The sequence below is a fragment of the Podarcis muralis genome, chromosome 8 (genome assembly GCF_964188315.1).
Source record: "Podarcis muralis chromosome 8, rPodMur119.hap1.1, whole genome shotgun sequence".
Taxonomy (NCBI): Eukaryota; Metazoa; Chordata; class Lepidosauria; order Squamata; family Lacertidae; genus Podarcis; species Podarcis muralis.
The window spans coordinates 86,265,027-86,281,036 of record NC_135662.1 but is presented as its reverse complement, the minus strand read 5'-3'; the positions used below and the strand labels follow the sequence as shown (position 1 = coordinate 86,281,036).

At 47.1% G+C, this 16,010-nt stretch overlaps 1 protein-coding gene across 4 annotated transcripts in view; it reads right to left on the bottom strand.

Moving 5' to 3' along the window:
• FCHSD1 (FCH and double SH3 domains 1) overlaps window positions 1-16,010 on the bottom strand; it is a 23,501-nt gene extending 7,491 nt beyond the window's left edge. Inside the window, exons 1-13 of one of the 4 annotated variants that reach the window (XM_077933463.1) lie at window positions 14,815-14,903; window positions 13,932-13,977; window positions 13,188-13,257; window positions 9,592-9,655; window positions 6,912-6,985; window positions 5,392-5,536; window positions 5,085-5,221; window positions 4,813-4,876; window positions 4,517-4,645; window positions 3,851-3,973; window positions 1,779-1,877; window positions 1,572-1,688; window positions 670-774 (exon numbers count right to left, since the gene is read on the bottom strand). In XM_077933463.1, coding sequence (XP_077789589.1) covers window positions 670-774; window positions 1,572-1,688; window positions 1,779-1,877; window positions 3,851-3,973; window positions 4,517-4,645; window positions 4,813-4,876; window positions 5,085-5,221; window positions 5,392-5,418 — 801 coding nt within the window. In that variant the 5' untranslated portion in view covers window positions 5,419-5,536; window positions 6,912-6,985; window positions 9,592-9,655; ... (1 more) ...; window positions 13,932-13,977; window positions 14,815-14,903. Of the gene's footprint in view, window positions 1-669; window positions 775-1,571; window positions 1,689-1,778; window positions 1,878-3,850; window positions 3,974-4,516; window positions 4,646-4,812; window positions 4,877-5,084; window positions 5,222-5,391; window positions 5,537-6,911; window positions 6,986-9,591; window positions 9,656-13,187; window positions 13,258-13,931; window positions 13,978-14,814; window positions 14,913-15,853 lie in introns of those variants that run through there. The other 3 variants (XM_028738169.2, XM_077933462.1, XM_028738170.2) reach the window with 3 other exon arrangements.

Genomic DNA, 16,010 nt, shown 5'->3' with positions numbered 1-16,010 from the left:
GGAGCCAGTCATGCTGTTTGCCTGCAAAACACTTAGGAACCCAATGCAATGGTACCTCCTGATGTTCTGAACCTAGGAATCTAATTCTGCTCTTGATTTTGAGCTCTCTCCATGCATTCGCCCACCCTCCTTTCCACAGCATCTTATACCCTCCTTTCCCTCAATAAAAGAACAGAAATTTCCTTTGTTTGAAATCTGGTTTATCACACACAAGGCAGAGCAATGGAGATGAGAAGCTGGCGGAAATCATTTTCCAAATGTAGATCCACCTGTGACTGGCTAACTGCATCAGAAGGGATAAAACATCAAAGTCTCAGTATGATGATGCATAAACCTGTTTATTCTGGGATGCTGCCTATATTTCACCTCTTCAACAAGTTAAACTTTACACAGCATGGAGATTCTAGCCCCCTGGCTATAAAATACAGTCAAATGGGGTGACGGGCTGGCTACCTTCAGCTGGAATTTTTCTCCTGGGCAATGCAGCCTGCTCCTTTCACTCCTGCAATATTTGCCGTCAAGTCAGCAAAAGCACCAGAAAGCACACATACAGGACACAAATGCTGGGAACCCGCAAGGGATATCGATGGCACAAAGCCGACAGCTTCAGACAGACAAGCATTGCTGACCACTCTGGAAAATGCACAGGCAGCCTGCAGTCAGACGCACCTCAGCCTTCCGTAGGTTCTCTCTTATCTCCTCCATCCTCTTCTCCATGGTGGTCATCTCTGCCTCAGGGGCCTGCTGCCTCCTGGCTTCCATTCTCTGTAGAACCTGCTCAACCCAATATTGAATACTTAAGTGATCCTAGCATCATTCTCAGGGCAAATTCTGTTATCTTGTCTCAGGAATCCTGAAGGAAACCTTGCATCAGTCTTTGGCCCTTAAAATTAGAACAGCCACAGGAATGTCAAAATTTGCAATAGGCCACGTCTTCTTTAATGAAATTATAGAACTTTTTTTTGTGGCTGCTGAGGTGAAATCATTAAACAGGATGAAGTCTGTTCTTCTTTTCAGAGTGAAAAGATCATTAGAACAGAATAACTGGCTGGGCTCCTGTCTTGGGGAAACATCCCCTGGACTCCAAGGAGTTTGATAGATTCTCCTCTGGCAGCTCCAGAAATACAAAAGCTTTATTCAGTAGAGGAAGGGGATAAATTGCCTGGAAACCTCCATTTCCATTTCTGACAGCTGCTCCTCCTCTTTCAGGGAAAAAGGGCCCCAATTCTAAGGAGACTGCCCAAAGGGGAAGGGAAGGAAAGGGACTTGCCAGTGAAAGTAACCACAAGGTCCTGAAGGACTGGAGCCCCACAAAAACCCTGCTCTCTTGATCTAAGCAGGAAGAGAACTGTTTTTTCTTCTTCACAGGGTTCATTTTACCCTGCCCCCCGACACCGATGAGTGGATTAACTCTTCACAGGATTTTATGCTATTCCCAGTTCATATCCATCCACCCAAATAATGCAGAAGATAAAAGTACAAGCAGAAAAAGGGGATTATTCTCTCTAATTTCATGGACAAGTCCTATCACATGGAAAGTGTTTCCTGGGAAATAAAGCCTGGCTGCTCACCTGCTCACTGACGGTTTTTATTTTGTAATCTCTGGCTGCTCGAGCGGCCCAGCGACGTGCCTCCTTCTCTAACCCGCTCTCCCCAAGGCTGCTGCCACTTTCATGCAGAAGAGAAGTCTGGGAAGAAATAGGCTTGTTAGCAGCCCCTGTCCAAAGACACCCTTCTCCTCCTGGGCGAGGGCTGGGGAGGACCTGCTTCTTTCTTACCACCTGGTCAGCTCCTGCCGGCTGAAAGGGCTGCATGACCATCGCTGAAAATGCAGCATTATCTTGGAGGAAGAGGAGGAGATTCTGCTCCTGGCACACCTGCAAGAAGAACCAGGAAGAAAAGAAAGCCTGAGAGATGCCAAGCGAGTGAGAGAGAAAGCTGCCTTCACTGCCCTACCGCCAGCCTGTCCTTGCTGGAGGAAATGCTGCTAGCACAGGGTCTCTGCTGCTTCTGTCTTCCAAAGAGCCCCTGGCAATGCCGCCTTGTCCAAAGTCTCAGTGGTCCAGCATTTATTTATTTTCTCAAACACAATTCTGATGAAGAACATGCATTTCAAGTGCACATTTGCAACGTTCTTCATCAGCTAAATCTGAGGGCCCAACTCAAATCACTCAAGGGCCACTTGTAGATTTTTACATCCTTAAGAGAGCCAGATTACATCAGACTCAGAAAAGTATTTCTGCCATATTTGATGTATTATTTTCTTTTTAAAAATCCGGTTATCTGTCACCACCTCTTTTATCTCTGTGCTTATAGTGTATATTCATTTTTCTCTGTATGAGTAAATGATATCTTTGTAATTATTTTATTTGTTTACTTGTTTATCAAATTTATATACAGTCGTACCTCGGGTTACATATGCTTCAGGTTACAAACGCTTCAGGTTACAGATTCCGCTAACCCAGAAATAGTACCTCGGGTTAAGAACTTTGCTTCAGGATGAGAACAGAAATTGTGCTCCAGCAGCGTGGGAGCAGCAGGAGGCCCCATTAGCTAAAGTGGTGCCTCGGGTTAAGAACAGTTTCAGGTTAAGAACGGACCTCCAGAATGAATTAAGTTCTTAACCCGAGGTACCACTGTACCACCCTTCATTCAAAGAGCAGAGGGCAATTTAAACCATAAAAAATATATAAGGAGAACACAAAATACATAGCAGAAAAACAAAAACAAACCAACAACCTCCTCCCTCCTACAAACACATTTAAAAGGCCATAGAATGTTCTTCAGCCAAAGGCCTGGCTATAGAAAAACATTTTCGCCTGGGATCTGAAGATATGTAATGAAGGCGCCAGGCGAGCCTCCCTAGGAAGAGCATTCTACAGAGAGGGAGCCACTGCAGAAAAGGCTCGTTCTTGAGTTGCCACCCTCTGGACCTCTAGTGCAGGAGGCACACGAAGGAGGGCCTCAAATAAGGAACACAGGGTCCAGGTGGGTGGTCCTCAAGGTATTTACCCCTTACTCACCTTTCTTATGCTACATTTTCCTGCTCCCACAATCTCTCAGGTGCTCCTCCTCTCTCTACATCCCATAGTGCAATCTCCTCTTTCTCTGTAGGCTTCTCTTTATCCCATCCGTCAACCATCCCTGCCCTATAGATCTCTGTGGCCCGTCTGTTACCATATTTTTTCTTTAATTTTGCTCGTGCTCCCTACACCCATTCCCAAATTTTACTCTTCCTGACTGAGCTCCGCAACACCACCATACAATTCTTTTTCTCCTCCAACAATTCACACACCAAGAGGGCACCAGAGACAGACGAAGTCTTGTGCAGTTTGGTGGGCTTCAGCAGGTTGGAAAAGCTTAAGAGACAACCCCATCCCACCTGCTGGTAGGCCTCTGAGGGCTCACAGGTTATTCCACAAAAAAGGTAGAGAAGGTCTAACAAGGTGGTTATCATTTTCTTCAGATTGGTCCCAAAGAAAAGCACTTGAAGTTGCTTACAGTAACTCAGAAATGAAGACCTAGGGCTACCACAAGTTCATTTGGGGAATGGTTGTTCCACAGCAACACTAAACTGTGACATGTAAGGTGGGGGAAGAAAGTCCAAACTTGCTAGGCAAGAGAATAAGGGCCAAAAGAGAAGGGACACTGGAGAGCCATGATTGTATTTCTCAACTTTTCTTCTTCTTCAGAAAGCTTTAGAATAGTCACAGAGGGATTTCTACTGGAGGAGATCTGAAAACATCAAATGTAAAAATATGCCTGTATTTTTCTCCCATTAGGAGAACAGCAGCTTTGGGGATACCCTACAGACCCCTAGAAACACAGTCACTTGTCAGCGCCTTGTTACCTGTGCAGATGTACCTAGAACACGCTGGAAAAGTTCCTGTGTGCCTTGGCAGACCTCCAGCTCTGTCTTGCTGATCAGGGTCAGCTGGTCTCTGAGCCGCTCATAAAGGTCTCCATCCAGCATCTGACAAAACACAGATCCAACAGGTTGGGTGGTGCACAGCGAAAAGAGGAACAGGAAGGGAGGCTCCTCCAGGACAGAGGTACACCCAGGAGAAGAGGGATCATTCCACCCAAACTTGCTGCAGTGCAGGGAGTCATCCAAAATGAGGCAACTCCCTGCACTCCTTGAGAGAAAAACAGGGACCTATTTGAGGGAAGATATTTGTGGGATTGGCAAGAAACTGGGAAACAGAATCTGGTTCAAGCTAAAATCCTGCGCAGCAAAAGAAAAGACCCCAGTAGGCGGCAATCCAAGCATTTTAGGGAAGGCTAAAAAACATGCAATTCTCCCCACCTTTTTTTTTAAAGGGACACAGCTGCAGGAAGGTGAAATTGTAAACTAGGGGAGTGTGTGTCGGTGGAGAGGAAGCTGTGTATCACTGTCCCTTCACATAGGGTTTTCCTGTTCAAAGTTATGGCCTGCCACAGCTATACAAGAAGCTGCCCAGGCCCGCAAAGTTGTCCTCAGAGGAGAAGGTGTGCAGTGTAAGAAGAGAGCTCTTACCTTGAAAACCGCAGGCAGCTCCACATGGATGTAGTGCTCCAGGTGGGCTCTTGCAGCCGCCAGAGTCAAGAGGTACTCATTTCGTGCCACCACCAGCTGCTGTGAATTCTCTGCCAGCTGCACAGCGAACTGCAATGAGAGGAACAGAGGGCCATGCACTCGACATTTCAAAGGCCTACCAAACCCACACCCCACATTGGGAAGCTCTCTGCCAGCCCACTGTGCGACGGGCGCATCCCTCAGGCCTCTGTAACCCGCTTCAGTGTCCCAGTGGGGTGGCAGGATGGGCCTCTGACCTTGGCGCTGAGCTTCTGCAAGCTGGCCTTCGTGTGAAATATGCCGTGGTCACTCTTCCTGAGCCTGTGGAGGGGAGGGAAAGAACAGGCATCAGTTTCCACAGATCCTCTGGATGCAAACCACCAAGTGATGCTCAGCTCTGGAAAGCTCTACCTTAAGTCCCAGAGCATGCGAGACTTGCGAGAACAACAGGGCGCAGCCCACTGGGACCCCCTGGCACTTGTATTTTGGGATTCCCCTGCTTGGGGGGGGTAGGGAACCGGGGGCTCACCTGGCATCCACATCGGCAGCCTTCTCTCTGGCTACCTCACTGGACCGCTCAATCTGTGTGTAATGCTTCTTGGTTTTGCTGACTTCCTTCACCGTCTCCAGCAGCTCAGTCTGGATATTCAGCAGCTGGTCCATGCCCTAGGAGAGCAGGTGGGGAAGCGGTCCGACAGTCAGCATCCTGCCCTCTGCCAGCTGCTGCTCAACCCCTTAGCGGAGTCTCAAGGCCCCCTCCCCATCCAGAGCCAAGCACGGCTTCTCTGTCCCCAAAGGCTTCCTACTAGGACCCTCCTAGCCCACCCAAAGAGTACCTTTTTGAACAAGTGTTCTTTTGACATACGAGCAGTTTTAGCTGCCTCTGCGCTCACACTGCGATAGTTATCGGAGGCAGCCAGCCTGGACTGACCAGAAGAGACGGTGCCATCGATCACACCTTTCCAGACTCCAAAGACACTCCTGCAGAAATATTAGAGGAGGTCAAGGCGTTACCAGCTTTCACCAGCCCCTGCTTCTGATTTCATGAGGTCTGAGGACTCCTCTGTCCTCCAGGAACACCAGGGCTTTTCATTTCCTGACAGCCACTGCACTAAGCAGCATGGTATATGCAGTACAGACCGGCTGGCTGCATCTTTCTAAACATTTGCTGATTCGCACTCAGTCCCCATTAGACTATGTACACACCGATATCTATCAGCAGCCTCCTGAAGTGCTAAAACCACTTCCTGAGCTCTTTGAGTATAAAGCCCCGTCCAGGCTCAGAGCTTGTGCTTCATTGCATCAGCTTCTCTCTCCACAAAACATCCTCCAAGATTCTTAGAACTTGCCTTGGGGTTAAATTTGAGGAAGCTCTATCGAATGGCTGCATTAGACCAACAACACAAGGCAACAGCATCCACTATGTCAAGGTTCAGCTGACTCATTTTTCTGCCAGGCCTGTGTGCTCCAGTTGCCAGCTTCTCCCTCCTTGCTCCTCACATCCTTCCACCCACTTCCTGAGTCCAGTTGTTGCGCCCACATCCTCATTTCCCTGGAATGATGGCTTAACGCTGCTTCCTCCCACCTGCCTTCTTTGCTTTCCAGCTAAGAGAGCCTCCTTCCTCCCAAGTAATAATGAGGAAGAAAGTAATCCGGGTGGCACTTTTGCTTCCTGCACTAAAATTCAAGGGCAAGCACAGATACTGCATTGACAGATGTCTTGATTAAAGAAAGGCATAAAGCCACAATGCAATATCAAAAACCACCACACTTTCTGCTAAGAGGTTTTCAACATTATAGGTTAAGGGGCTGAAAGGAAAGAGAAAGGCTCTTTGAATTCAAAGAGCTGGGCACTTAAAGGAACAATAGCCACATTTCCCCAGGCATATACATGACCAGGGGTCAGCAAAAATTTTCAGCAGGGGGCCGGTCCACTGTCCTTCAGCCCCCCCCCGGGGGGGGGAATGAATGAATTCCTATGCCCCACAAATAACCCAGAGATGCATTTTAAATAAAAGCATACATTCTACTCATGTAAAACATGCCGATTCCCGGATTGTCTGCGGGCTGGATTTAGAAGGCGATTGGGCCAGATCCGGCCCCTGGTTTGCCTACCCATGTACATGACCAAACACACATGTAATTAAACACGGTGGTATTGCTATTTGGACTACCCTTGAGAACAGCTGTAATCAGAGGTGGATTCAGATGAACACCAAGATTGGGAGATGAGTACAGGACTACGATGTCCCCCTTCTCCTCAAATGCTATCCTTTCCAGCTGCTAAGCCAGGCGAGCCCCTTCCCCAGTAAGCAAGGCAGCTCAGCTCCTTTCGCCACAAAGCCCAATTCCTCACCTGGAGTCACTGGTGACGCTCCAGCCACGCTGCCCATCTCTCTTCTGGTACTGACTTGCCAGCCTTTGCAATGCCTGTAAATATATACGGTGTATTTATTTTGAAACATTTTGTGCCCCATCTCTCCACTCCGTGCAAGATGGAGATGAAGAGTAGTCGAAAACAAAACAACAACACAAGCCAGCCCTCCCTCTCCCTGAAAGCTCCTGCAAATATGGCCACTGGCCTTTTTGGGTATCCCTCCCAATTCCGCATGCAGAAAACTTTGCAGATGAATCACCCAGGGTGTTTGTTGTGGCCTCCCTGCTGAGCTGCAGGTGTCAGAGTGGCCTCCAGCGGCTGCCTCTTCCTCTCCACAGCAGTTCCAAGAAGAAGAAGAGGAGGCCGTGTGTGTGTGGAGATTCTCCAGCTCCATTAGCTATTATCAGCAACTATCTTCTTTATTATAGGCAGCCTGGGAAGCATGGCTGAAGCTAAGCAGGCCTGGCCCCTGCCTGCATGGGAGGCCACTGAGGAACCATGCTAATTTGCAGTGAACTTTGTAAGAGAAAAGTAAAGGTAAAGGGACCCCTGACCATTAGGTCCAGTCGCGGACGACTCTGGGGTTGTGGCGGTCATCTCACTTTACTGGCCGAGGGAGCCGGTGTACAGCTTCCGTGTCATGTGGCCAGCATGGCGAACCAGAGCAGGACACAGAAATGCAGTTTACCTTCCTGACGGAGCGGTACCTATTTATCTACTTGCACTTTGACGTGCTTTCAAACTGCTAGGTTGGCAGGAGCAGGGACCGACCAATGGGAGCTCACCCTGTCGAGGGGATTCGAACCGCCGACCTTCTGATCAGCAAACCCTAGGCTCTGTGGTTTAACCCACTTAAGGGAGAAGAGTATAAAAGTAACAAGCATCTGATAAAGACCCAAGAGCCAGGATTGTATTGACATGGCAGCTTCTGATATTACTGGTTTGCTGATCAGCAGGTGCTTTTGCCTCAGGGAAGATGCTCAGGGTCAAGCACATCCTGGAATGTTTTGCACCCTCCTTATCCATGGTGTAGGACTGCAGGAAGTCAGTGTGTTAATTGAGCACATCCAATTCTTAAATTAAAACCCGGACGCTCAGAAACTCAAAACAGCATAAGGCAAAGTTATCACTGGTCCAAGGTTCAGAATACTGTGGTTTCCTGACAGTAACTCAGAGTCAGTTCATGCAACCAATTTCCCCCATGCATGATGGCTTTGTTGTTTTGATTGCTTGCCTGACAAGCCCCATGTGGCACTGGGAGTAGCAAAGAGGTGCACCACAGGAGCAGTGCTGAGTCAGCAGCATGCCAGCCCTTGCGTGAGAAACACTGTCAGTGGTTGTCCCATCCTGCAAGGCTCGCAAGCCAAATGCAGCCAGTCTAAATGCACACATTTTGCCCAGTCATCAGCTGTGTTACAGGGACCACACTGATCTTGAAACACCAAGGGCACAGCATTTTCAAACACCTCCGCCACTGGAGCCCAAGTGGCTAGGGGAAAAAACAATAATAAAATATAAAATACTAATAGACACGCAAGAGAGAGGTGGTTTCTCCCTGCCAAATATTAAATTATACAGTGGTGCCCCGCAAGACGAACGCCTTGCAAGACGGAAAACCCGCTAGACGAAAGGGTTTTCCGTTTTGGAGGTGCTTCGCAAAACGAATTTCCCTATGGGGTTGCTTCGCAAGACGAAAAAATCTTGCGAGTCCCCCCGGGGTTTTCCCGCTCCCACCCCCTTTTCCTAAGCCGCTAAGCCGCTTATCAGCTGTTCCACTGATAAGCTGCTTAACAGCTGATCGCGAAAAGCCGCTAGACCGCTGTAGCGCTAATCCGCTAAGCTGTCAATGGGCTTGCTTCGCAAGACGAAAAAACCGCTAGACGAAGAGAATCGCGGAACGGATTCTTTTCGTCTTGCGAGGCACCACTGTATTATGAAGCATTCTGTATGTGCTGGTTGAAGGAATGGTTGCTATTGAAGAACCCGCATATTTTAGATTTGGAAGGTCATGATAATATTTTTTGTTGCCACGCTTATTTGTAGTATGAAAAGGCGAAAGTACACAAAGGCTTCACAAACCATATAATTAGGGGAAAATGTATAGAATATGGGATAAATATAACAACTTATTAGAGACTAAAACACCACTTTGGCTTTCACCTTTGGAAGCCATAGCGGTGAAAAAGAAAAATATGGTGGAAAGTTGGGTGACTTATAGAAATTTGCTAAGAGAGGAGGATGGAGAATTTTAATTAAAAGAGTTTAAGGATTTATCAGGGGTATTAACAACATGGTTACAATATCATCATTTGAATGAAGTATTTAAAAAGGATACGAAGCGGGGGTTTGGGGAACAACTATCACAACTAGAGAAAAACTGTAATGTTAAAGTGATGTCTAAAATGTTATTGGAATGGGAGACAAAGGACAAACAAGGGAAATCTTCAATGATACGCTGGGCAAAAGATATTGGTCATAACATAGAAATGGAAACATGGGAACAATTATGGAATATGAATATAAAATGTACAGTATGTTATGGTTTAAGGGGAAATTATATGAAAATGTTATATAGATGGTACCTAACACCTAGTAGATTGGCAAAAATGTATAAATCAAAATCAAATAAGTGTTGGAAATGTAAAGAGAAAGAAGGTACCTTTTTCCATATGTGGTGGTCTTGCAATAAGGTTAAAGCTTACTGGGAAATGATATATAATGAACTGAAAAAGATGTTTAAGATAACATTCGTAAAAAACTAGAAGCTTTTCTCTTGGGAATTATGGGATCAGAACTACCTAAAAAGTATAGAAATTTATTTATGTATGCGACCACAGCTGCAAGAATGCTATTTGCCCAAAAATGGAAGGAAGAAGATGTCCCAACGAGAGAAGAATGGATATAGAAACTAATGGAGTATACAGAAATGGCGAAACTTACCGGAAGAATAAGAAATCAAAATAACAAACTTTTTAGAAAGGAATGGAAATGGTTTATTGAGTATTTACAAATAATCTGCAAACAGATCAAGACATTGGCGGGATTATTGTAAAAACCTGCAGTTCAAAAATATATATGAGAATAGATGAATAAAAGAATAAGTTAAGACAGGCAAGGATGAAAATAAATGTAAAGAGCCGCAGAAAGAGAGGGATGGGAGTCGAAGCTGGAAATGTTAAAATTGTAGTTGAATCATTGTTGTAATGTATATAAATGAAATATATATATATATATATATATATATATATATATATATATATGCAGGTTTTGGTGTCCTCGGGTGTCTTCCCGTGTAAAAGATGGGGTGTCTAGGCGACGTTTCGACGAGGTCTCACTCGTCATCTTCAGGCTGGTGTTTTCGGCTTCTTGTTACTGGAACAGAGCAGGGTCTCAGTGTTTGAGTTCCTATAAATACTGTTGAGGTGTGGTGTATAGCCTCCAATGTTCTGGGCAGAGAGGAAGTTCCCAGGCTAGTGTGCCTTTTCTTCTTTTGTTCCTTAATTACTTGAGGGATATCTTGAGTGATTTCTTGAGTGATATCCTGAGTACCACTTAGGTGGGTCATTAGGTGTGGATTAGTTGCTAAAGCCTTTGTGTCTTGACCTCTTGAACTTTGTGAAGAGTTTTTCTGAGAAGATGCACTTAGTTGTGCTCTGGCTTGGCTTCGTGTATAGGGGCGAGCTGTGGTTTTGTGGCCTGTGCCAGCCAGATCTGTGTAGGGATTGCAGGGGGGTGCAGCATCCGGAGGTGCCACCATGGTTTGGCTACTGGATGGTGTCTGTAATTTATCTGTGGAGAGGGTCTGGGTTTGGGTCTGGTGTGGTTGATTGGTGATGGCGTTCTGTGTGCCTCTGGCTCTGGTGTCAGTTTTTGTGGGGAGGGCTAATTTCCAGATGTCTGGCAAGCGGGATGTGTCGTCACGCTTGTTCATGTTGTGAGGGTGTTTCTCTATCTCGATGGCTTCCATGATTATTCTCTTGTGGTGATGTTCCATGTTAAAGAGCAATTTGGAATCTGCAAAATTAATTTCGTGTCCTGTTTCTTTCATGTGTTGGAAAAGAGAGGAAGTTTTTTCTTCTTTTTTGACGGCATTCTTGTGTTCTGCAATACGTGCATGTGTTAATTGCCAATGGATACCAGCAAAACAGGGTTATGAAGCTAATCCAAAAAGAAACACCCCCCAAAAACCAAGACACAGAAGAAAACAATGGCATGGCCCTCCTTCCTTATATCAAGGGCACTACAGATAAAATTAGCAAAATCCTCCATAAACACAATATCAAAACAGCCTTTTGCACCAACCAAAAAATAGCCAATATCCTCAGAAACCCCAAGGATAAAATCCAGTTGGAAAACCAAGGGGTCTATGAAATACCCTGCAAAGTCTGCCCAGCCACGTACATTGGACAAACAAACAGACGAATAAATGCACGTATTGCAGAACACAAGAATGCCGTCAAAAAAGAAGAAAAAACTTCCTCTCTTTTCCAACACATGAAAGAAACAGGACACGAAATTAATTTTGCAGATTCCAAATTGCTCTTTAACATGGAACATCACCACAAGAGAATAATCATGGAAGCCATCGAGATAGAGAAACACCCTCACAACATGAACAAGCGTGACGACACATCCCGCTTGCCAGACATCTGGAAATTAGCCCTCCCCACAAAAACTGACACCAGAGCCAGAGGCACACAGAACGCCATCACCAATCAACCACACCAGACCCAAACCCAGACCCTCTCCACAGATAAATTACAGACACCATCCAGTAGCCAAACCATGGTGGCACCTCCGGATGCTGCACCCCCCTGCAATCCCTACACAGATCTGGCTGGCACAGGCCACAAAACCACAGCTCGCCCCTATACACGAAGCCAAGCCAGAGCACAACTAAGTGCATCTTCTCAGAAAAACTCTTCACAAAGTTCAAGAGGTCAAGACACAAAGGCTTTAGCAACTAATCCACACCTAATGACCCACCTAAGTGGTACTCAGGATATCACTCAAGAAATCACTCAAGATATCCCTCAAGTAATTAAGGAACAAAAGAAGAAAAGGCACACTAGCCTGGGAACTTCCTCTCTGCCCAGAACATTGGAGGCTATACACCACACCTCAACAGTATTTATAGGAACTCAAACACTGAGACCCTGCTCTGTTCCAGTAACAAGAAGCCGAAAACACCAGCCTGAAGATGACGAGTGAGACCTCGTCGAAACGTCGCCTAGACACCCCATCTTTTACACGGGAAGACACCTGAGGACACCAAAACCTGCATTCCAGTACCCGTGAAAATCTACGAAAGCAATATATATATATATATATATATATATATATATATATATATATATATTCACATTTGGCTTAAAAATAATGTTCACAAATTTGGAAAAGCTGCTGAAAAGCAAACTTCCTCGCGATGGATTGGCACACACAGCTCCCAGCCCCTTTGCCTGTATGAGGTCTCCCATACAGAAAATGCAAGTCCCAAACTGTCTGTGTGAATCCACGTCGAGGGCAGCACAACAGGAGAGTAGATGCTAACAGGGTATGAACTTGGAAAGGACCAGAAGAATCATGTGGCGAAGCCTTTCCTAAAATGTACAAGTTCATGCAGCAGGGAATGGCAGTGCATGTTCAAATGCTCCCCTATTTCAGCAGACAGAAAACCAGCCTTTCCCGAGGCAGGCTAGTTTCTAGAGGCATGGAATTACTTCATACACACAAATATGCCTTATAATTAGTTTATTTTAAACCAGAAAAATTGCTGGGGGGGGGGGGAGAGAAAGGAAGAGAAGAGAAGAGAGAAGAGGAACAGGTCATTAACAATTTCCTTGCCTGACATTTCTCTACTCCAATGACTTTTGGAGTTGCTTTTGAAATTGCATATTGGCTTCTTTTGTTTTAAAAAAAGTGTTCAAAGTTATGGCTTTAGATGGAGTAATATTCAGCAGTCCAGAAAACGATCCTGCTAAATACGAGAATCAGACCTAAAAGGCATGTTTGTCCCCAAACTCATCTTCCATGTCCAGTTCTAGACAGGCAAAGTGCCTGAAAGGACCCTTCCAAGGCCAGTCCTGTTACAGTTATGTAACCCCCCAGGAGGATGGCAACAGCACTTGTCAACATGAGTGAATGGCTTGCAAGAATCAAATGGGGAGGAATGAAAAGGATGCTGTCCAACAAGATGGCAGAAGATCAAATGCAGATGAGTGATATGATACACCAAGGGATCACTTTCCTACTCACGTGCAATCCCAGGTTGGGACTTCAAGAGATAATGGCCCAAGCCTCAGTGGGGACAGCCAAACGAAGCCATCTATGTGTGCAGTGGCCAGATGCAACCAAGAGAGAATCAGAGATTAGGCAGGAGGGCTAAAGGGTAGGATTCTGTCAGCAACACTCAGTAATGTGAGGACATAAAGCCTAGTATCTTGTTGCAGCACCACTGCTGAGGAAGTTAGGCCTTCAAGGCATGTTGGTTTGATAGCATAGTCCGGGCATAACCCAGGAGGCTTCTCCAAAACATGGCCCAGGTGGGAATCAGGTCTACGGTCAGATAAGTACCACTTCTTATTTCAACTTTTTCTAGTGATTGCAAGACCCTTTGCTGTACAAGTTCCAGCTACAGCTGACTCCTTGTCTGCCCACTTCCAAGTATAAAAAGTCACAAGAAGCAGCTGCAGCCAGCTCTTTAGGTCTATCAGCTCCAAGGAAGAGCTCAAATGATCCTTGCCTGCTCACTGGGTCACTTCCTTCAGCTAGGGAAGAGTGCTGGCTTACAATGGACGGCACAAGCAGAGTCTGTATCCATCTCTTGACACGACTTGTTAGTTAGAGCTCTAAACCCTGGGGAAATGGCCACTGCTAAGGCCAGACACTTTTTGGTTATATCCACCACCCCGCCATGATATTTTGCTGGCTACACCCAATTTAAATGGGAGCATGCAACATATTTCAAGCAAGCAGCTCAGAAGCCTTGAATTGTCTCACCTGCCCATACTCCCTCTCAATGGCAGATCGCTGCTTGCTGTAGGACCTGCAAGCAAGGAGAAGACAAAGGCCCTGAATAACCACACAGCCCAATCTTCTTGCACAATCAGAATCTAAGGGCAAGGGAACAATCTCGCTCTCAAGATCTGCTGGGTGAAGAGCTCTGGGACTCAGCGGAAGCCCAGCTAGCATGCACCCAACTCCCCCTTGCAACTGTAACCTCAGAAACTGCATGGTGCTTTTAAAAAACAAGTTCAAAGTAGTAATAATTACGAAACAACAATTAGTGTGTCATACTTCCTGACAGAAAATTCCAGAGAAGACCTCAACTGAGCAGTTTACCTAATAACCCAGCAGCTCACATTATTTTAACCCGCATGGCCTCCAGCAAAAGGGGGGGGGAGGGACTACTGAGCAGCTGTTGTTTTCGTTGGCCCTGAGACGCCTCAGCCTTGCACAGTAATGGCTCAGGTTTGAGCACATGCTACTCAGAACCACTCTGCTTTGTCCAGTAATCCCCACATTTTAAATATGAACCCCAGCACTGATCCATTGGAAGAGTCCCTGAAACATAACATGCTAACTTCAGGTACAGAAGCAACACAAATGACTGCTGGATTAATGTAAGCAGGTGAACCACACTTCTAGCTTAAGGCTGATGCTCTTTACAGGCTAAGCCTCTCAGATAAGGAGCAGTAGGCTCTTGGAAGTTCATGGGTCACCCACTAGCAAGAGGTCAATCTCCATCCCTTGCTTTCTGATTCAATGTCTGTAAAGAGGAAGGCTGTCTTAGGCTGTTTAACAGGGGAGGGAAAGGGTAGCCTTTAGGCCTGTGGCGGAACCTGTTCAGGAGCTTGCCCAGTTCCCAATTTCAGTTTGTTACCTGATGTCCTCTAGGAGTTCCAGCTCCCGTTGTTGCTTGTTCTGAAGGCTCGACAGCTGCTCTATGAGGTGCACTTTCACTTCCTGGGTCAACTTAACCTGCAGAAGAAAGAGAGTTTGCACCTTATCAATGGCAACAGGCCCTCCAACAGGGCAAGGAGCAGACATGCATACACACCTGGAGCAGAAGGAAAAGGAACCCCCTATTTTGCACAGGAATGGAACCGTAAGGCTACGAACCCAGAGGCAGTGGGAAGAGGACCAGCAGGACCCCAGTAACAGCTGCCCTCAGGGACCAGCAGTGGGCAGAAGCTCCAGGAGCTCAACCCACATGGAGCAGGTGTAGCAATAGCGTCTAGAAGCCCCTGGCTCAAATCTTGCTTGTCATGAACTCCATAATTAGCTTTGGGCAAGTCACTCTTCCTCTCAGTCTCTGCAAAAGGGTTGTTGCAAGGATGACAAGGTAGTGGATGCTAAGGGCTTTAAATACAAAGGCTGGGAATTATGATGCATGGAAGAGTCTAAGAGGTTGGGGGGGGGGCTCCATGTGGCTCCTACAGGCACTGTGGCACCTTCCACCAAGACCCCCTCCATCACCAGCCAAGCCCCTGCCCAATTTTTATATCTAACTGATGTATGTTTGCTTTCTTGGTGGGGGGGGGGGGGGTTTGCCCCTTCCCCTGTGTTTCATTTGTTCTGAGGTGCGCGTAGATGCCCACCCCCCTCCCGCGTTGCCTGGGAGGAGCTTCTGCACATCTCCACGGTTTTCTCCTTCTGCGAAATGGGTCGTTTGTGGCGCCCGCAAGAGCTTATTGGCTTTCCAAATGTGCCCACAGGTTCCCAAAAGTTTGGGGGGGGCCCCTAGTTTAGAGCCTGACGCGGCGCTGCCAAGGAAGCCGCCCGCTTCAAGGGCGCACGCCCTTTCAGACTAGGGGGCGGAGAGGGAGCGGGAGCGCGTCTCGGGGACCCCGCGGCCCCGACTGTGCCCGGGTGCCAAGGAGGGCCCTCCTCCTCCGCGATCCCGGCACGCAGGGACTTACTTTGCGCGGCGGCGGCTGCATGGCGACGGGCTCCTGGGCGCCCCTTAGGCCGCCCTCGCGACCTCGGCAAGCGGGTCCAGAGCGCGGCTGCGGCGCGGAGGCGAGTCCGGAACTGCCGCGCCGCCCGGCTGGCCTGGCTCCGCCCGGCTCCGCAGAG